This window comes from Babylonia areolata, chromosome 8 (assembly GCF_041734735.1).
Source record: "Babylonia areolata isolate BAREFJ2019XMU chromosome 8, ASM4173473v1, whole genome shotgun sequence".
In the NCBI taxonomy this organism is placed as follows: Eukaryota; Metazoa; Mollusca; class Gastropoda; order Neogastropoda; family Buccinidae; genus Babylonia; species Babylonia areolata.
This window is the reverse complement of record NC_134883.1, coordinates 39,603,572-39,626,895: the sequence shown is the minus strand read 5'-3', so window position 1 is coordinate 39,626,895 and position 23,324 is coordinate 39,603,572. Positions and strand designations below refer to the sequence as shown.

Sequence of the window (23,324 nt, the reverse complement as noted above, 5' to 3'; positions counted from 1 at the left end):
TTGCCCTGCAGCCCCACAGTGAAGCAAGGTCTACATACCCTTTATTCCACAATCCACATGCATGCACACAGTATCTCAATGCATTGTCTATGGCAAATCAAAACTTGCATAGAATGCACTAACAGGTTCAAATAAGTAGGAATATAATTACCAAGAAGTGGCAAGCAGCAAACAAGTGTCAAGTTTTTATGCTTTTTTTAATTCAACATTCGTCACAGAGCTATACTGCATTCCTGTTATGGATTTAACATGAACACAGCATTTGCAATCACAATATCGTACACCATGAAGCCAGTCTGAGAACTGGAATCTACTAAATGATACAAATGCACATGAATGTGCATATATGTGTGTGCATGCCTGCATGTGAGAACAGAACTGTGAGTGAACTACGCTGCATTCTAGCCAGCATGCAAACCGAACCGAACTTAAAAGACGACAGTCCTTCAGTACAGCACTACTCCCTATTACCATACTAATTAAACAATGGATGACAGATGACACAAGCAGGACAAGGGGGGAGGTGGATAGGGGATGAGGTACTGATGATGGAAGGAAGGGAATAGAGCAGCCAGTGAGGGTGGGGGGAAGGAGGAGCACAGTAGGAAGTGGAGAGGTAGCGGTGCCGGGGGCAGGGTGTGGTATGCAGCGGGATGGGTCTCAGTGGGGAGGAGAGGGGTGGAAAGGCTTTATCAAAATGAAATGCTGGTAGGAGATTCGCTATCTACAAAATCATGGTAGTTGGGGAAAGGATAGCGGGATTTCTCTGCAGGTGATAGAAGCATTACAGTAACTGTATTGTATTGTATTGTATTGTATTGTACTTCTTTTCATTACAACTGATCTGTGTGTGTGAAATTGTGACTGCTGTCCCCCGGAAAGAGTGCGTCACCACAGGGCAGTGTCATGCTTGCTTTCTTTTTTTTTCTGTCTAGAAACAAGTGTTTTGGCTTTACTATAGCTATAGCCGTGTATGTATTTGTATTTGTATTGGTATTTCTTTTTATCACAACAGATTTCTCTGTGTGAAATTCGGGCTGCTCTCCCCAGGGACAGCATGTCGCTACACTACAGTGCCACCCATTTTTTTGTATTTTTTCCTGTGTGCAGTTTTATTTGTTTTTCCTATCGAAGTGGATTTTTGTACCGAATTTTGCCAGGAACAACCCTTTTGTTGCCATGGGTTCTTTTACGTGCACTAAATGCATGCTGCACACAGCACCTCGGTTTATCGTCTCATCCGAATGACTAGCGTCCAGACCACCACTAAAGGTCTAGCAGAGGGGGAGAAAATATCGGAGGCTGAGCCGTGATTCGAACCAGCGTGCTCAGATTCTCTCACTTGCCAGGTGGACGCATTATCTCTAGGCCATCACTCCACTGTGGTGGGTGGGTGTGGGGAGGGGGTTAGTTACAAAAGGTGATAATCAATAATCATCCAGGGACAATGGAAAGGGAAAAAAAGGGATGGTGGTGATGGGAAAGACAATCTCTTCCAAACACTTGGGGTCAAGGTGCAACAATGTGGGAATGGTATTCAGGGGAACATGACGGAGGAACAGACACACAGAGGAAGAGAAGAATCTTTTCAGACAAAGGAGGAGCAGCAGTGATGATGATGATAATGACATGATGGAAGGAAGAATGAAGTGAGAAGATAAGGGAGACAGGTATCTTCTCTTTTTCAGACAGTCAGACACATCACAATCAAGTGTCCTACAAATACTGATGCTCCACTCTCACTCCCTCCCCCCCAAACCCCTCCCTTTTTCCTTCCGCACTGTTAATGTCAATTTTCCTTCAACCAACACACTGCAATCACCCAGTGTTGAACCCACATGCATGCAGAACCCACACACCCAGGCAGCAAGATATTAACCTTTGATACCTTGCAAGCACTGAAAGTCTTATGCACACTGTCCACACTTCTCTAAAATCAACACAGTTGCCCCCCCCCCCCCCCCCCGAAACCCCCCCCCTCCCCCATCCTACATCCCTGCCAAAAAAAAAAACAAAAAAAAAGTTTTCAAAATAAAAATCACAGTCCCAATATCACCAAATTTGGAATAATCTGTTCCAATACCTGTTGAGAGTGATATGTTGACCAGCCGTGAGCAATGAACTTTTGGGGAAGAGAAAAAAGCCTAAACCAATATTCAAACTTCATCAGACAAGTTGCACAAATTGTGCAAAGAATCACCTCCTTTCCGCTCATTATTCATACATCTGCTGAAAGGACAAAACTAAAAAATACTGCTTGCCTAAAGATCACAGTCAGTTTATGATTTGTGGCGCCGGTACTCTGTAAGGGCGTAATGCACAAAGCATTGACAAAGCAGCTAAAGGGGCTCTGGGTTCTCACAGCACAATTCACAATCAGATGTTGAGTTCTATAAGTGAGAAGGGAGTGGGATACTACATATACAGGGTTTGTTCGTTTATTTCACCTCCATTGCCCACAGGTCATGGAGCAGTATATTTATTTTCTTTCTTTGTTTCTATCCAAGTGGATTAAACAAAAAAAAACAAAAAAACAAACAAGTATTGCCAAATCCTGTTTTACTGGAACTTTAGATCACAGGGATGAAGTACCGCAGAGAGACATGGACACAATGAGGAACCCAGAAGAGTGGCAGCAGTAGGATGTATCCTCCTCTGCCTTTCAGAGCAGCTGAAGGATGAACAGCCCAAGATGAACTGGCAGCAAACAGTGAAGAGAGACTTCAGGCTTGTCGACAGACAGTGGGCTGACGTCAGCAGACTGGCATACGGTACCATGCACCATGTAGCATATTACTGTGTCCAACAACATGGGAGCATCCGAATTTCCACATGACCCCCTCCCCTCATTGGAAAGATTCACATCACACATTCTTAAAAATTAAAACCCATTCAAATTCACACTAATGACTGACCTGACAAGCTTCCATTACAACTGAAATTTGTCTTCTGGTCTGGTCACTCATTTTAAGCATAAGTGCTTAAGAATCATGACACAACAAAATTTGCTTAGCTGGTTTCTATTTTTCTTTCTTCTCTCATTAGCTGGTTTCTATTTTTCGTTCTTCTCTCACACAAACACACACACATCCACACCACCATAGAAAAAAAGGAAACAGGAGAGCCAAAGCCTTCAAAATCCATTTGTGATAATTATGCACTTTATCCAATAAAGGAATCATGACGGAAAAAAAAAAAGAGAGAGAAAAAGAATTGTTAAAAATGTGTTCAGTATTAAATATCATTAAGCTTGAAAATTATTTTAAATTATCAAAACATTCTTGAAAAATGGTATGTTAAGCTTGGAAGCAAGAAGACTTACCACAGTGCCAAAATTCATCTCTCCTCCCTGGAGATGCCAACCCCTGTCAAATGTCTGTAGGAACAATCAGGATATTTGTTGGGAACATTCTGAATTTGGCAGGAACACTCGGACACCGAGCCAAATCAGCAAATGGACACAGATGCTGTTTGACCAAGACGCAACTTGATTTTAACAAACAACTATGCTGATTGGTCCACCCAATGGTGTTTCAACGTAAACACACACGCTATTAGCTGAGCATCATCGCATGAGACCAAGGTTAGTAGTGACTACCCTGGCCTCGTGATGGACAAGCCTACAGCATCTGGGTAATGTAACAACAGAAAAACATGTGACCATGCTATGTTGGGGTAACATCGGAACAAACTGCGATCTAGCGTTATAAAATATGGCAAAATTGTAACAGTTGGCATCTCTGCCTCTATCACCCAAATTAAATATTCAAACTTATGTTTTTTTTAGCACAATAAACTGATTACTGCATTTCAGGAATTCTATGTGTTCTACACAGAATTTACATTTTTTTCCATTTAACAAGAAAAACAATGTCATGCCATCTTCAAATCCAAACAAACGTTTAGCAACTAGCCAAACAGGGAAGAGCCAAAAAGATGTTCTGGATCTGAAGCCTCAACAAAATAAACTATTCACGATCTGGAAATACAGCTTAATCCATAAGATTTACTACCTATTACTGGTACGACTGTAAAGATTTTTGTTTCACTATATTTCATCCAAATATGGTATAGGCAGACAAAGTATTTCCAGAGAAAATAAATTTGTTAAAGTTTATCATGGGCAAACACACACACACACACACACACAGACAACTAAACACCGGGTTATAACACACTCACTTTGTTTACACAAGTAAGTCAAAAAACAGTTTCTTAAAATATCACCTAGCCTATGGTGGACCATACAAGAGAGCTGGCCATTACAGAGCATGTGGGAGTCAATAAGATCTGAAAATTTAACAAGGAATGTTCCACTTCAAAACATGTGATCGCTATCATGTTTAGTGATCAACAGATTCATTTGTGATGTTGATCATTGGTTTGTCATCAAGATCAACTGTGTCCACTTTTTTAATGCCACACTGCTGAAGAAACTTTGAAAAAAAATTCAATTATGTCCAACCTTCCATGCTCTCCCTTCCCTGCTGTTCATCCCAAACAACCCATTCACAGCCACACATAGCATCGTTGTGTTGAAATCCCAGCGCTAGTAGTCCACGAGCTATTAGTGTGCAGTCACCATGAGGCCGTTCAGCAAAGGAGACCCTGCGCTGCTCCTGAGTCACTTTGGTGATGCTTGGTGGTGCCTTTTCTGATTTATCACTATGTCAGACACCATCAATCAATTCCATCTCTGACACAATATAACTGCTTGCTTAGTTCCAAAAACAAGACTGAGCAAGCACACATGCTTTCTCCCAAATCTTATCATCAGGAACAGGTGATGTCAAAATCGAAAAAAACTACAATTTTCAACAATTTTCAGGACACTGAAATCTTCCTTTTTAATTCATTGTGACAACTCCAGTCATCACGGCTACCATGACTGATGGAGAATTCACACTTGCAGAAATTGCACAAACTAAAGTTTTCCTCTTTCTGTCCTTGTAAATATGCAACGGTACATTGCAATCTGTTCTGAAAGCCTGGAAGCATTACTTTCGGTGTGTTTTTTGTTTTTTTGTTTGTTTTTTGTTGTTGTTGTATTTGCTGTGAGGTTTGTTCTCCATCGTTTTCATCAGCATCACACATTATTTTGTGACAGCTAGCTGAGCTTTCAGTTGACTGCACTTTCCCTTAATATTGCTCTTCTGAAGTTCAGTTTTTTATACACCGTTTAAGTTACAACTTCCCATCTGCTATCAGGTATTGTCCATCCATGAAAAAAGGCGCCCTAAACATGCAATCCTGACTCATCATCAATTTGAACGTTTTACAGAGCTCTACTCCAGAATGGTTGGCATGTTTTCTACCCACCGTGACACAGTCTCCAGTCTGTATGCACACACAAAGAGGGAAGCAACATTCCTACAGAGAAGGGAAGAAGCATCACCAGTAATGGTGAGCCCAGCCGCTCACTGTCAACAGAACTGAAGTAAGAGATGTCACTACCATGGTAAGGAAGCCCTGAATTCATAAAGCTGACATCGTAACCTGACAAGCATAAATTAAACGTTAAGGTTAAAAGTCCCATGACTTTTTTGCCATCATAGGGGAAGTGAATTCATACTCAAGTGTCCAGGGCTCAGCACAGAAAGGCAGGATCCAATCCTCTCCTTCTACTGCTTACTTCCTCTGAGAGCAGTCAGGTACCCAGTCACAACTGGGTGGGGTGAGGAAACTGGGAGTAAAGTGCCTTTCCCAAGGACACAACACCCATGATGATACGGGACCTCAACTCTTGAGCATGTTTAAGATTACACATACGTCTTCATCAAATGCAGATGTACACATCACAGTTCAAAACTCACAATGGAATATCAGTATAGAACAAGACAAATCTTGTGTTGACCCTAGCAAAATGACAACAACAACAACAAAAGAAAGAAAAAGACAAAACAACTGTTCTTTACTGGATTTCAGTTTTTGCCATTTTATCTTCCAATCATTCCAAATCTTAATTTCATTCTTTGGTTTATTCATTTCCCAATAATAACAACAACAACAACAAAAAGCCCCAACCCCATGCTATAACATGCAAAATAATAATATTCTGAATAAACGGCTCTAGGTGAAGACAATCATCATATCCTCAATCCTCACAAAAAAACAAGTCAAGTCAAATTAACGTACGTCAAAAAAAACACACATCGGAACAAGATTTGCTAGATTCTGTACAAGAAAGCACAAAAAAACAACAACAACAAAATTGGTTTCTAAAAAAAAGAAGAGCAAAAACAAAAAAAAAACAAAAAAAGAAAACAGGGGTCAAACGTCACTATCACTGTCCGAGCTGCCACCGGAGAAGATAAAATCGAAATCATCCAGAAGGTCGGACAGAGCTAGGTAGTTCATCACATCGATGGGGAAGTCATCCTCCAGAGACGACTCCAAGTCTCGCTGCTCCAGGAAGTCCCACAAGGTGAAGTCCACCCAGTTGACGGACTCCTCACGGTCGTTGCACACCTTGCGCTGGCGCCGGGGCTTCGGGGGAGCTATCGTACCGTCCGGGAGGGCGTGCTTGTAGAAGCAGCTGTCATTGAACGGGCAGTCCCCTCGGCCCTGATCAAAGTGACGGCACGGCTTTTCTCTGTTGGCACACACACAAAAATAACAAGTAAATAAAGTGTAAAACAACAGCACATCTTACAAAAGGAGAATTGATTAGAAAAGTGCTCAGTATTCCTTTAAAACAAATCATTTAGCATACAATTTTTGTCAATATAAATGCATTTGCTGCACATAACTTGTCTTGAAAGGAACGGAAAAGCAAAAGAATATTTCAGAGCTTGGGATCATATTAAAGGTTAAAAAAAAAAAAAAAGATTAAGGTTAAAGGCAATGAATTCACTGTCTGGGGCTCAGCACTGCAAGGTAAGGCCCACTCGTCTTCCGCCATTTTAACCTTCCCAAACCAAAGTCTGGTTCCCATCACCACTTGGACGGAGTGAGGAAAATGGAAGCAAAATGCCTTTCCCGAGGACACAACACCAGGGCAAAACACGGCCTTGAACTCTGATCACAGGTAAATACTGTAAAAATCAGAAGTCCAACACCTGATCGATTCTGCCATGGCATCTCCATAGGCTGATATATCTGGGTCTTAAGCAACACATGGTATACACTGAGGATCAAAATGCAAGCATATCATGTTGTCTCTGGCATCTGCACACATTGCCCTGTTGGTCCAGGGTATGACTGTAATGAATCATTGAACAAAGCAGCATATCATTAGGGAATATAAGGTGATGCTCTGTCCTTCTTCAACCCATGCCCTTTACAATAAGGTGCACCTAATGTAGGATTAAAATCTGTCAAAATGCTGTTATAAATCAGAATTTCAAGGTCAAACCCCCTGAACCCAGAAGTATGATTTTTATGGCACTGAAAACCAATACTTCTGTGAACCACTATCGTACGAAATTTGTTGGAGCAACTGATATCAGAGGAAGCACATTCTTTCATAAAAGTTCATAAGATTCCAAAACAACAGAAGCACATTCTTACACTGAACATTGGTTAAATTTTTCACAAATGGATTCAAGGTGGGGACCAGCAGATACGACAAATGGGCAGATGATTCAACATGTTAACAGAGTTCCAACCAGAGTGTCAGGGCTTCCACACTAACTTCACTGATGGTGCAAACATGGTTGCAGCAGCGACAGTGATCAATCCTCTTTCAATATATTCAACATATTGATGTGTTTTATAACATGCTGCGCCTACCTATTGTTAAAATCAGACTCTTTTTTTCACAATCTGGAAGCATGTTGTAATTTCTGTATTGAATTGTTTTGTATTGTATTGTATTGTATTGTATTGTATTGTATTGTATTGCATTGCATTGCATTGCACTGCATTGTATTGTATGGTATTGTATTGTACTGTATTGTCACAACAGATTTCTCTGTGTGAAATTCAGGCTGCTTTCTCCAGGGAGAGTATGTCACTGCAGTCAGAGTGCCACCCATATTCTATACTTTTTTTCTGCTTGGAAGTGAATTTGTTTATCTATCAAACACAAACTGGATTTTCGACAGAAATTCGACAGTAGGTGGGTCCAGCCAAATTTTAAAAATCAAAGAAACAATAGGAAAAAAAAAAAAAATTTAAGAGTTCTACAACAGAAATGCACATGCAAAATTTCACGTAGATATCTCAAGTAGTTTTTGAGATATTCACTTTCAAAATTTTACCCAAAATGCACAAAATGCCATTTTTGAAGGCCTGTTACTCAAAAGTATATGCATTCTCATTGCTCAAAATTGGTTTCCTAATTGCTGTATATGTATATATAATACACCTAAAGTTTTTTTGTTTTGTTTTTTGTCATTTCCAGTATGTTACTTTTTGAAATACTGCAGTGCAAAAACCGCTAAAAATGCTAAATATAGGATTTTGAACACCATCATCACTAAATTGATAACATCTCTAAAACTAATAAAGATACAGCAACAATATTGATATCCACAGATTCAGCATTGATTCAGGAACCTGAAAATCACCATTCGACTGAAAACAGGCCAAAATTAAGTTTGCTGAAGGAACTTACACTCCCCATAGTGTTAAACTGATACTTTTTGTAATGCTGATGTAATACTATATGAAAGTGGGAACTTACCTACACTGCACAAATATTATGAATTTTTCACAAATTGTACACAGGAACTCTAAGCAACTCCTGCAACTGCAAGTACAGCCTCCATCTGTTCTTCAGGTTGGTCCATTCGGAGTCTCTTACAGTCCACACTCTGTGTTTCTCAACCAGGCCAAAGCCTGCATGGAAGACAAATTTTGAAAAAACTTTTGAAATGGAATCAGGCACTGGCCATCTGAAGATGTTTTTTTCACCCCATTGCTCCATGAAAGCAATATCAGCAAGCTCTGGTTCATGAACTGTCAAAACTTGACCAATGTAGAAGCCGTCGTCATAGAAGACCGCAACTGACTGTCCTTGGTTTGAAAACAGGAAATTGAAATCATTTTTTTCCATCCCATTTTCCATCTCTTCCAGGTCAAAATGATCTTCAGCAGCAACAGTTTCATCTTCTGGATGAGGCTCAATGCATGACAAAAGACCATTAGGGATGGAAGACATGTCAGGGATAAAACTAGCCTGACCTGCTGAGATAGACAGAAGAAGTTCCTTTGAAATGGAATACTTTTTGGAGTATTCGCCAAACCACTCTAGTTTGTCAAGACATGTGCCTAAAATCTAGTCTATCTCATTCTAGTTTGTCAAGACATGTACCTAAAAACTAGTCTGTCTCACTACTGGTGACACTGACAAGACTTCAACTGACACAGACAGGTATGGATCAAGCTGCCAACATTCTGGACAGGCATATTTCCAAAATCACACAGTTCTGCAAACAGTTTCTGAATATTCAAAAGCTGACAGCCCTGATCATCTCTCAAAAGATGCAGCTGCAGAAGGAGACGGTTGTTGAAAAGCACTGCATATTGCTTCTTCTCTTCCAAACTTGGCCGCCCCCTTTTACATGGCTGCAGCCGACTTTGCAGAAAGTAATGCTGTTCATCTCCTGAAAATAAAATAAAAAACGCATAAAACTGAAAAATACATTTTTGCAGCTTGATGGTTTTCACGGAATAAAGAAAAGTGAATAATGTAGGAAAGAGAAAGACTGTAATGAAAACCTTTTTTAAATACATTCAATGGGGAGTAAAAGTAGATGATGTGCATAGAATTAAAAATAAAGTAAGTTACCCATTCTCACTGTCACTGTCTCTGAGTATGTCTTTCTGTCTGTCTGTCAGACTCACACACACTGAGTAACTCTCACACACACACACACACACACACACACAAACTGTGCTGTCACACACACACACACACACACATTGACACACATTACACACACATACACAATGTATGCCTACCTCACTACACACATGCACATAGATAATCATAGACATCACAGACACACACACAAATGCTTGCACTGATGCAGAGGATCAGTGATAAGTTTGTGTACTGTACAACTACAAATGATGTAGCACACATGGATTAACTGAAACAATGTTACAAATGGCTACAATAAACTATTAGCTTGTTTACAGATGATGTTCTTTTTTCCCAAATAACTGATGAAAAAAAAACCCCAAAACCAGATAAACAAATAAATAATTTAGAATAACAAGAGACACTTCACTTTTCAATTTCAGTTATATTGAAAACATAATAAATTTTTTTTTTTTTAAGATAAATATTTGTGGTGACAAATTTTACACAAATCAACAAATATTCAAAGCTTCTCTGTATGTAAATACAGATTCGTAAAACAATCTATGTAGTTTTTCAAAAAGATTCTCATTGATGAAGTTGGAAGCATCATCTGCTGAGCATTACGGAGTTACCGTTCTTGCCATTTCACTTCATTTATAAAATAAATCATTTTATAATAGAACAACGTATTACTGGTGTACATAAAAAAAACGAATGATCATTGTAAACCCTAATATTATTGTTCCAATATCAATCATTGAAAAATTACATTGAATTCTCTTGATATTTGTCAGTATTTTGCTGGTAAAATTCCACTGGCTTGGCACTTCTGGTTTGTCGTCAGTCGGTCAGAACCCCCAGTTTAAATTGATTTTACACAAAATTGCACCTCGAAATGAATTAAATAGCTAATGACAATTCTTTTCTAGACCACTTTGAGTGAAACCCAACAGTCATCATTAGCTAGCTACTTACGCAAGGAACTGCTGATTGACTCCAAAACATGAACACTTCTGTCGGTGTTTGTCACCATCGCTGCTTCGTTCGTCAAACCACGTGCAAACAAGTGGGTTACCCACTTTGACGTTGCACCAGATGACCAATGCAAACGCTATCGGCGCATGTGTTATATTAGTTTAAAGAGCAAAAAATGAGCTTTCCCCCACTTACAATACTGCAGGGATTTGGTTTCTCAGATAAAAGTAATTGTAGGTTTAAAAAATGCCTAATTTTAAATAAAAAAAATTGGATTCTAGGTTATTTCATACTTATATGAAAATTACACCATTATGTAGCTGGATGAATCAGTTTCATTTGATAGTTCATTTGTTCTGATTGGTCAAGAGATGCGAAACCGACAACGATTTTCCTGCACCCTCCCTCTCGCGAGTTGCCGATGTTGAGCTTGAAAAAAAAACGCTGCGTGTTTTGACGGCAAGCGATACTCACCTTCACTTTGTGTGTCGGGAATAATTCTTTCGCATTCTCACACTTCAATAATAAACACAGAGCAGGTGGGAAGATTATTTTATTAATGATTCATTTTTTAAGCTTGTACATGGCATCTGACATACAATATCACAATGTGAAAACTGCTAAAAAAAATACCTCTCACTGATGCCAGTTTCCCATCATGCTAAAGGAGCTGGACCTACCCACTACAGTGAAAGTGCCACCCATATTCTATACATTTTTTCTGCTTGGAAGTGTATTTGTTTTCCTATCAAACACAAACTGTATTTTGTATTTTCGACAAAAATTCACCAGTGACAACCCTTTAGTTGCTGTGTGTTCTTTTACTTGCACTTGGTGCATGCTGCACACCTGATCTCGGTTTATCATCTTCTCGGAATGAACATTATGAGTTATGTGTTCAGTTCAAAGAAGCATCTCTAGCATCTTTACTTACTTGAGGGCATTCTTGTAGCCGTGGATCAGCTTGACCTTCTCCTCAGGCGTGTCCACCCACAGCTGACTGGGGGTCACAAAGTCTGACTTCACCCGGCACTCCGGACATGCCCTGACAGTTTGCACACATCAACACTGTTAGTGCACCTTCGTCTGCTGTGGGGAAATGCAGAGCAGTACTTGAACAATAATAATAACAATAAATAACAATAATAATGATTTTAACGGATGATTATAACAATAATCAGAGAAAGAAGATGAAAATAACGAGCATGATCAAAGATGAAACCAAAGAAAATGACAAATGAGCTGCAGATCCAAAGAAAACGAAGCCTGGAATACAAACACCAAACACACACACACACACACAAAATGCACATGCACACACAAAGACAAATCGCTTGCCCCCTCACTTGACAATGACTTTCTCAAACTGCTTGGCGCTGCGCCACTGGCGGATGCAGTTGAGGCAGAAGCAGTGGCTGCAGTTTTCCAAGATGCCGAAGCGACGGGCACTGGGCGGGTCCTTCTCCATGATGACATCCATGCAGATGCCGCACGTCTTGTCCCTGCTGGCCGCAACCTTGAACGAGTGCTCCATGTCCTGCTCATGGGCCTCCATGCACTCCTAGGGAGGGGGGGAGGGAAGGAAGGAAGAAAAAACGGATTAGATTTGTGTATCATCCTGATTTACCTGTTCCTGTTTTGCCTATTCCCGCTTCGCCTATCACTTCTTCTCTGTTCATGGGCTGCAATCTCCACCCTTTACCCACCAGGCTTTGTTACCGAGATTCGAACCCAGGACCCTCAGACTGAAAGTCCAACACTTTATCCACTCAGCTATAGCACCCGTCTGTCTATCACAAAACTGCTGATCCCAATATACCTATTCTCTGTTCATCTCAGTAGTCAAAAAGACATCAGTTGCTCTATATACATCATGTGGAGGACTCCATCTTTGTGATGTTCAAATGTTTGACAGCCTTGGGCACAAAGTGACTCAAGAAGGCATGTGCCTTCTACAAGGTACAGTCTATTTTCTTTTCACTGCATTTGGGTGGATACAACAAGGTTCCAAGAAAAAATCAAAAAATCTATAACCACCCCTCAGATATGAAAAAACAAGAAAGGCAAGACCTTCAAGACTCCCTTGTGATACACTTTTAAAAAAATCCAAGGTTTTATGTATTGAGTATAATGCATTTACTGTTATATTTATATTTTTTGTATTCTCTAAACTTGGCACTTTGATCTGATATTCGACCCAACAAAGGATCTGTCATTATTATCATTTTTTGTTCAAACAGGAACTTCTTTTGCTAAACATGGAAGTTTTATTTATTGCAAACGTTTTGGTGTAGATAGCAGAACAAGGGAAATTACTCTGCTGGGGAACTTAGTTTGCTTTAAACTGATCTTTCTCATCTTAAACATTACATTTTGAAATTATACTCAATACATAAAAAGCTTGGATTTTTTTTTTTAAAGTGCATCACAAGTGAGTCTTGAAGGCCTTGCCTCTCTTGTTTCAAAATGTAATGTTTAAGATGAGAAAGATCAGTTTAAAGCAAATTAACTCTACTAGCATTACAGAGTAATTTCCCCTTTTTACTATCTGCACCAAAACGTTTGCAAAATAAATAAAAATTCCATGCTTAGCAAAAGAAGTTCCTGTTTGAACAAAAAATGATAATAATGACTGCTCTAGCTGTTGGGTCAGAATATCAGATCAAAGTGCCAAGTTTAGAGAATACAAAAAATATAAATATAACAGTAAATGCAGTTTGCATATAATTAGGCTTCATTCTTTATTTTTTGGTGCCAATCCCAGAAGCACAATATTGTTTTAAACAGGATGACTGGAAAGAAATGGATTTTTCCTATTTTTATGCCAAATTTGGTGTCAACTGACAAAGTAGTTGCAGAGAAAATGTCAATGTTAAAGTTTACCACGGACACACAGACACACACACAGACAACCGAACACCGGGTTAAAACATAGACTCACTTTGTTTACACAAGTGAGTCAAAAACAAACTCAACCTCTAAGTAATGAAAATGCCTGCATCTACATACTACTGATTCTTTCACATACTATACCAGTCCTCCTATTAACAGCACCATCGATCCAGTGCATTACACATGATTATGTGTTGCATAAAAATTACTCATTATTATCATAATGACTGTTATCTTTAAAATCATATAAGATTTTATCATAATGACTGTTATCTTTAAAATCATATAAGATTTTAATCATATTTTAATTATTATTGTTATTCATTATTAGAATTATAATCATCCATATTCACAATATTATTATTCCAATATCACAATCAGTATTTAAAATGATGAAGATTATTATTGTTATCACTGCTCTTGTTGTAGCTACTGCTGTTATTATTATCTTATTTTTTATGATCATTTATTATCATCATCATTATCATTATTACTGTTAATACAAATTTCATTATCATCATCATTTTTACGATATCTATACTTATACTTACATAGTGCCTATCCTTGGTCCGAGACCAAGCTCTAAGCGCTTCACAAACTTGGGGTCATTTGCACAACAGGCTGCATACCTGGGTAAAACCAACTGACGGCTGCCATCGGGCACTCATCACTCGTTTCCTGTGTCATTCAGTCAGATTTCTGGCACGCACACATACACACTCAGACAGACATGTAACATTTTACTTGTATGACTGTTTTGCTTATTTCCCCGCCATGTAGGCAACCATACTCCATTTTCTGGGGTGTGCATGCTGGGTATGTTCTTGTTTCCATAACCCACCAAACGCTGACATGGATTACAGGATCTTTGACTTGTGTATTTTGACCTTCTGCGTGCGTGCACACACACAGGGGGTTCAGGCACTAGCAGGTCTTGACATATTATGACATGGGAGATCAGAAAAAATCTCCACCCTTTACCCACCGGGTGCTGTTACCGAGATTCGAACCCGGGACCCTCAGATTGAAAGTCCAACACTTTAACCACCTGTCACTGCGTTGTACTATTATTATCTTTTATCCCCTCACTTTCATGTGCTCGTCTCTCTGTTCCTGGTTGGTGGGGTGGAGGACAGCCAGCCCACACATGTCACACATCTCTCCATGCAGGTAGGTGCAGCTCTCTGCGTTCCGGCACACCCCTTTGGCCATCATGAAGGGGCAGAAGACAGAGGAGTTGTTGGCGCATGCCCCCACGCCCCCCTCTGCCCCCAGGATCCCCTCCAGCCAGTTGTCGTCATCCGTGTCCGCCCCCACCACTGCTGTTTCTGCTGTCTCCTTTTCCGCTATGCCCACGGCACTGGCGTAGGTGGGGGGAACTGTGACGACGTTTAAAATTAAAATAAAAGTAACTAAGCCGGTGGGTCCTTGCTTCAAGACTCTTTAGAAAAACAAAGAGTTTATAATAAAAAAAGGAATTTTTTTCCTAAAATTATGTTTATCTAACATACCATGACCCACTAGTGCAGACTCCGCCCTGTGGGCTGGGCACTGATAGAACAGACCCACTGCCCTGCCATGCATGTCGTAAGAGGCGACTAAGGCAGGATCACCTCGCCCAGAGGTTAAAAGGGTTTGCGTAGGGTTAACTACCCTACCTGTAAAAAAAGACCAGTTACAGAAGCATCGACGACAAAGAACCAAAACATTCACCTGGGCAAGGAAGGGTCTCCGTCCTGGAGACTTATGACGCGGTGCAGTGAAAGCCGAAAGGAAGCTGTAAGGCTGACTCCCCTTCTGACACCCAGGACAACAACGAGAGTAGCCACATGGAACATCAGGACGATGTATGAAGCAGGAAGAACCATACAAGTAGCGAGAGAGATGAAAAACTACAAGATTGGAGTGCTAGGATTGAGTGAGACAAGGTGGCTACAGTCAGGACAGATGAGACTTTCTTCTGGAGAGCAACTGCTGTATTCAGGACACACAGAGGATGGAGCCCCCAACACTGAGGGTGTGGCCCTGATGCTGGCACCGGAGGCACAGGGGACACTCATTGGCTGGGAACTTGTCAACTCCCACATCATTACAGCCAAGTTTACCACCAAGAAGAATGACATCAGGCTGAACATCATCCAGTGTTATGCTCCCACCCACAATGCAGAAGAAGAGAAGAAAGACGACTTCTACCAACAACTACAGACAGTGATAGGCAGAAGAGGAGCCAAAGACATAACCATACTGATGGCAGATTTCAATGCCAAGATCGGAAGGGACAACACCGGCTACGAGGACACCATAGGGACACACGGACTGGGACAGATGAATGAGAATGGTGAGCGCTTTGCAGACCTGTGCGCCCTGAACCAGCTGGTGATAGGAGGAAGTATCTTCCCACACAAGCGCATCCACAAGGCCACATGGAGATCCCTGAACCACGTCACGGAGAACCAGATCAACCACACCTGCATTAGCCGCAAGTTCAGGAGATCATGGCAGGATGTACGAGTGATGAGAGGAGCCAATGTGTCATCAGACCACCACCTTCTTACGACGACAGTGAGGCTTCACCTCAAGAGATTCACCAACACCAACAACACACAGACAAGGTACAATGTTGGACTGCTCAGAAACAAGGACACACAAGCAGCATTCCAGATCAGCCTTTCCAACAGGTTCCAGCCAATACAAGAGCTGACAGAAGACGGTGAGATGGACATCGAGACACAGTGGGAACACAGCAAGAAGCTCTGGCACGACACATGTGAAGAGGTCCTTGGCAAGAAGAAGACTCAGCACAAGGAATGGATCTCTGCTGACACCATCTACAAGCTGGAAACAAGGAAAGAGAAGAAAACTTCGCTGAACATGAGCCAAACAAGAGCAACTAAGGCAAAGGCACAGGAAGAGTACACAGCAGCGGACAGAGATGTAAAGAGGAGCATCAAGAAGGACAAGAGGGACTACATCGACGACCTGGCCAGTCAAGCAGAGGCAGCAGCCGGACAGGGGAACCTGAAGGACCTATACCTGGTGACCAAGAAGCTGACTGGCAAGCTCCAGCAGACAGACAAGCCAGTGAAGGATAAGAACAGGAACCCACTGACAACAACCGAGGAACAGCTGAAACAATGGGCAGAACACTTCAGGGAGCTGCTGAACCGCCCCGCCCCTGACACACCACCAGACATCCCACCCGCAGACAGAACTGCCCATCAGCTGTGACAAACCCTCAAAGGCAGAGATCAAGAAGGCCATCATGACTCTGAGAAATGGGAAGGCTGCAGGGCCAGACGAGATACCAGCAGAAGCCATCAAAGCAGACATGGAAACAGCTGTCAACATGCTATACAGCCTCTTCAGCAAGATCTGGGAGAAGGATGAGGTACCGGCCCAGTGGAAAGAAGGAATCATCATCAAGCTGCCGAAGAAAGGAGACCTCAGAGACTGCAGCAACTACCGAGGGATCATGCTCCTGTCAACGCCAGGCAAGGTTCTCAACAGGGCTCTACTGGAAAGGATGAAAGAGGCCGTCGACCCAAAGCTCCGAGACCAGCAGGCAGGCTTCCGGCGGAACAAATCCTGTGCCGAACAGATCGCCAACCTGTGCATCATTGTGGAGCAGTCGCTGGAGTGGAACTCCCCCCTCTACATCAACTTCATAGATTATGAGAAAGCCTTCGACAGTGTGGTCAGAGAGACACTGTGGAAGCTGCTGAGGCACTACAGAGTCCCAGAGAAGATCATCTCCCTCATCCGGTGCACCTACCAGGACATGAGCTGCAGGACTGCCCACGCAGGCCAGCTGTCCGAAAGTTTCGAGGTGAAGACCGGAGTTCGTTAGGGGTGCCTGCTGTCACCGTTCCTCTTCCTCCTGGTCATTGACTGGATCATGAAGACCACTACAACAGGCAGGAATAACGGTATACAGTGGACACTCTGGACACAGCTGGACAACCTCGACTTCGCTGACGACCTGGCACTCCTGTCACACAACCACAGCCACGATGCAGGACAAGATCACTCGCCTGGAGACCACGTCAGCCAGGACAGGGCTCAAGATCAACAAGAAGACCGAGCTGATGAAGATCAACACCACTGCCAACACACCAATCGCAGTCAGTGGAGAGCCCATCAGGGAGGTGGAGTCTTTCGTCTACTTGGGAAGCGTGGCTGGCCGACAGGGAGGCACAGACCGAGACGTCACAGCCAGAATCGGCAAGGCAAGAACAGCTTTCATCATGCTCAAGAACATCTGGGCATCTAGAGCAATCAGTATGAAGACCAAACTCCGCATCTTCAACTCCAATGTGAAGTCAATTCTGCTCTATGGATGCGAGACATGGCGGACAACACAGACGATGCAGAAGAAGATTCAGACATTCTTCAACACCTGTCTGAGGCGCATCTACAAAATCCGATGGCAGGAGAAGATCCGAAACGAAGATCTGTGGGAGTGAGCAGGACAGGAACCAGTGGCCAAGCAGATACTGCGGAGGAAGTGGGGCTGGATCGGACACACCCTCAAGAAGCCAGCGTCCAGCATCACACGCCAAGCCCTGACCTGGAACCTGCAGGGAAAGAGGAAAAGAGGCCGGCCTCGCAAAAGCCGGAGGCGAGACACCGAGGCAGCGCTGAAGCAGCAAGGGACAAACTGGACTGGAATGGCCAGAACAGCCCAGAACAGAGTGCGATGGCGAGGGGTCGTTGATGGCCTATGCTCCACCAGGAGCGATGGGCAATGAACTAGTGCAGACTCCGGCAGGGAGTCCGATTCCTGTCCTGTGCAAACTACTCCTCTTTTGACGGCACCTAACCGTAACCAGTGCAGTGTGCAGAGAGAACAGGAAGCGGGGAGGACAGGAGGGTCTTAAATGTGGGTCATGGTAAGTATGTTAGATACACGTAATTTTTTTTTAATTCAAAAACACGCTCACACACATACTCATGTTTTCTGGGGTGTGCATGCTGGGTATGTTCTTGTTTCCATAACCCACTGAACGCCAACATGGATTACAGGATCTTTAACATGTGTATTTGATCTTCTGCTTGCGTATATACCTTAAGGGGGTTCAGGCACAAGCAAGTCTGCACATATGTTTACCTGGGAGATTGGAAAAATCTCCACCCTTTACCCACCAGCCACTGCTACCGAGATTCGAACCTTGGAGTTGGACCCTCAGACTGAAAGTCCACTTTAACCACTTGGCTATTGTGCCAGTCACACAGAGCATAGAAACACTGACTTTATATAAACAGACATTTTCTGTAAATGGAAACTCACACACACACAAAATTTACTTACTGAAGTTACTCACATGCACAGTGACATTTTTACCCTCCCCAACAGTTTCTTTTTCCTCACTCTCCTTGTCTAGAATCCCCTCATACAAGTGAAAAGATGTTAAACTAAATAACAAACACTAGAGGCTGCATTCACAAAGGAAGCACCCACCAACCCACCTGCCCCTGTGTAGAACTGGCCAGGCACAAACTCCTTGGCCTTCACCCACTCCTCTGGTGACTTGCTCACACTGGCAGAGGTAGGGGACTTGGGGGAGGTAGCTGGCGTTTTGACCTTCCCCCCTTTCCCCAGTGGCACCAGATGGCTCTGGAGTGGCTCTGCATCTTTCAGGCTGCTGACAGGCACGCTTTTGATGGCGCCGGGCGAAACCTTCTCCTTCTTCTCCGGGGACGCGTTGGGCGTTGGTTTCTGCTTCTGCCCTTTAGTGGGAGATGGGCTATCTTTGTTTTCCTTCGCTCTGTTTTTTCTGTTCATATCATGGTCGTATCTGTGACAATGAAATCACAGCAGCCTTGTTAGTCATGGGTAATTCCAAATGGTTGGCAACATGCATTAAAAAAATGATTTTTTTTTTTTAAACCTAAATACTTGCGCTTGTACTTTTATTTTTGGTTTTGTTTTCTCACCAGCGATGTTACCCTTTAGACTGCAACATAAGCTGTCCCAGAACAAGATAATTCACTCTCCTGCCACTGCCACATAGGCTGTTCCTAAATGCAGCCACATATCTGTCTTACAAAAGTTGCTGTCCCAGAACAAGATAATTCACTCTCCTGCCACTGCCACATAGGCTGTTCCTAAATGCAGCCACATATCTGTCTTACAAAAGTTGCTGTCCCAGAACAAGATAATTCACTCTCCTGCCACTGCCACATAGGCTGTTCCTAAATGCAGCCACATATCTGTCTTACAAAAGTTGCTGTCCCAGAACAAGATAATTCACTCTCCTGCCACTGCCACATAGGCTGTTCCTAAATGCAGCCACATCTCTGTCTTACAAAAGTTGCTGTCCCAGAACAAGATAATTCACTCTCCTGCCACTGCCACATAGGCTGTTCCTAAATGCAGCCACATATCTGTCTTACAAAAGTTGCTGTCCCAGAACAAGATAATTCACTCTCCTGCCACTGGCACATAGGCTGTTCCTAAATGCAGCCACATCTCTGTCTTACAAAAGTTGCTGTCCCAGAACAAGATAATTCACTCTCCTGCCACTGCCACATAGGCTGTTCCTAAATGCAGCCACATATCTGTCTTACAAAAGTTGCTGTCCCAGAACAAGATAATTCACTCTCCTGCCACTGCCACATAGGCTGTTCCTAAATGCAGCCACATATCTGTCTTACAAAAGTTGCTGTCCCAGAACAAGATAATTCACTCTCCTGCCACTGGCACATAGGCTGTTCCTAAATGCAGCCACATATCTGTCTTACAAAAGTTGCTGTCCCAGAACAAGATAATTCACTCTCCTGCCACTGGCACATAGGCTGTTCCTAAATGCAGCCACATCTCTGTCTTACAAAAGTTTTTGTTGTTTGGGAGTTATCAGATTGGTAGTTTTAGATTTGCAAAGGTTCCTTTGATTCTAACAATAACTTGGAAACCCCCTACAACACTAAGGAGTGTGGTTTTTCAAGTGATTTTACTAGCTGATTTAAGCATGCCAACTAGTCTTTATCTCTTTGATCCAGACGTTCCTCTGTTGGGGAGGGTGTGCATGTGTGTGTGTGTGTGTGTGTGTGTGTGTGTGTGTGTGTGTGTGTGTGATGTATTTGTTCATGTGTATGCATATAAGTAATGTTTACCTTTGAAAAATTCTTGTGGGTCACACATTCTTAAATCATAACAAAATATTATTTTCTGAACTGTCCATTTTCCTTTCAAAAAGTGTACACTTTTATTTTTACCAGTAAACAAATTAATCTAAAATATTTTTTCTACACCTAACCGTTTTTTGTGAAAACAAATTTTCTGGCAAAAAGGATTCACTTTCAATTGCATGCCAAATCCCAAGGCAGGCCAAGGGTGAAGACAGCAGCCTATAGCATAGATGTTTTTAGTTGGTTTGTCTTTTTTTTTGTTTGTTTCAAAAGCATCATGACCCAGTAAACTACAGTCTATACTATACAATAAACACAAGAGTAATATGTAAGCAACAAAGCCAGGATCCTCATACCTGCACTGGTCACCATACACACATTTCCCCATCAGGTAGAAGCGACACACAAGGTCCGGCGGCGTGTTCTGGTCATGGGAGAAGGCACAGCTGCTTCCCTTCTGGCAGGCATTGTGCATGAAATACCTGGACACACACTCTGTGTTAACTCCCCATCACTGGCTTCAGGTTCCAGGAGGCAAGGTCAAAGTATGCAGACTGATCTGTCTGCACTGCACTGTACCTGCTTAAAAGGTTTATTGATTTAAAATGAATAAACAAATACAAAAGGAAGCAAATGCCTGACCTACATATATACCAACACATGTCAGGCTTGAGAGCCTACCAAATTGAAAGATATATATACATATGTATACATATATATATATATAATATATATATATATATATTATATATATATACACACACACATATAGGAAGGTGGGTATGTGTGTGGGTGTGTGTGTGTGTGTGTGTGTGTGTGAGTGTGAGTGTGTGTGTGTGTGTACATAATACATACTAATTTATATAAATGCCTCCACCCTGATTTTCCTCAAAACTGAACCCCAGCAGAGTGCAGTCTCACCAAAGACAAGGCGTGCTTGATCAAGTATGAATAAACCATGTCAGTGTGGAACTGATAGATCTTATCCCTTTCTTTCAGGCAAACATCATGTTGCACACAGCATGGTTTTGTTCGCACATTATAATCAATTTTGGCCTTCAATATTTCATCATGTAGACCTAGTTTACAGCAGTCAACATTATATGATGTTGCAGTTCAAGTTTCCGTTTTCCAGCTCTGGAAGTTGCAAACCTTCAATATCAAAATAGTCTATCTGAGACTTTAACCAAAGAAAAGATCTATAAAAGTGATACTAAACCTTGTAAAAGTAAGAAAAAACATGACAGACATGAAAATCTTTTTTCCTGAATGATGGAAGAAATATACAATGCACTGCCAGAAGTGTTTTCATTGCTGTCTTTCATCATGTTCATGAGTTCATGTACATGCCAGATGGTGTACAGTGAGCAGTAAGGGACCAGTGGTGTTTAGAATGTATACTGCCTAATCTGTTGATTTGTCATTGCATTACTGGTAGTTCCTCTTATTAGCCATCTCTTTACTGTGGGAGGGCAAGTAGAAATTTGGAGGGACCTCTTTTTTGCTTTTTTTATTATTATTATTATTTTTTTTATAGATCTACTTCACTTGGATCTGTGTCCATGACAACTAAAATTATCTGGGTCTAGCCCTGGCTGACAGGGTAAAACTAAAAGATATTATAAAGCATTACCAGTTTGCTGCTCAAGAATATATGTATGTGTGAAGGGTTCTGTTAAATCAGTACACACTACAAGTGACACTGACATTCTGTGCTTCAAACGTATTGCACCATGCTTGACAAAACGATTAAGTGGAACGTCATCCAGTCATCTGATTGAGACATCTGTATCCAAAATCGTTTCTATGATCATTGCATAGGCAATAGATTTTTATCAGTGTCAAAAATATCACGCTTTCTTTTAAACAAATCCATGTATTCCAGGTCATGAAACGAAGACCATGAAACTTACAGGTTTAAATCGACGCTTCACCTCTGGAAGACATAAATGCGGTTTAGGCTTACTCACGGCTGACTTCTATTGTTCGATCTCCCGTGTATTTTTATTCTTATTAGGCTCTTACTGAAATCGCGGGATCCATTACTGTATGGTATGTCTGTGAAACAATGAAAATCAAGCAATCTGGAAACAAATTCACCTGCATAAAACTGAAGAGTTGTCACCAGCAGAGTTTTTCGACATTGTGCCACTACAGTCTAACTGCTTCCAAGGGAGATCAGCCCCGAGAACAATTATTGCTTTGAATCATTGTTCTTGTGGATGATGGTCCTGACTACAATAGCAGTAAAAGGCAAAATCACATTGAACAATATCACTTTCAGCAGACGATGACGAAGCGTAAGTTCGATAAAAAAAAAAATAATAATAATCAGTCCTCACACTTTGAAATTAAAAACAGAAATTCAAGCAGCAAACACCTCCCTTGCCATATGGGTCTATGACTGAGAACGTTGATGTTTTTGTCTTTTTGCATTCATTATCAGTTGTTTCGCTTGTCAGTTTAACGACTTCTCTTTTACGAAGTCCTTTACGTAATTTCCTGTAATTGTATTTAGATTTTTTTTCAGATTTCACCCTCATTTCACCCTCATTTGCCCAGTTTCCCCCAACCCTCC

The 23,324-nt window shown here is 41.7% G+C and overlaps 1 protein-coding gene across 1 annotated transcript; it reads right to left on the bottom strand.

The window, feature by feature from the left end:
* Positions 1–22,916, bottom strand: LOC143284803 (putative E3 ubiquitin-protein ligase makorin-1). The gene is made up of 7 exons (XM_076591834.1): positions 22,847–22,916; positions 21,103–21,228; positions 19,085–19,413; positions 14,708–14,997; positions 12,073–12,287; positions 11,661–11,771; positions 1–6,592 (listed from the first exon to the last, which is right to left on the bottom strand). Exons 1-7 carry the CDS (start codon positions 22,888–22,890, stop codon positions 6,271–6,273), a joined length of 1,437 nt encoding a protein of 478 aa, XP_076447949.1. The 5' UTR covers positions 22,891–22,916; the 3' UTR covers positions 1–6,270.
* Between the last annotated feature and the right edge of the window lie 408 nt (positions 22,917–23,324).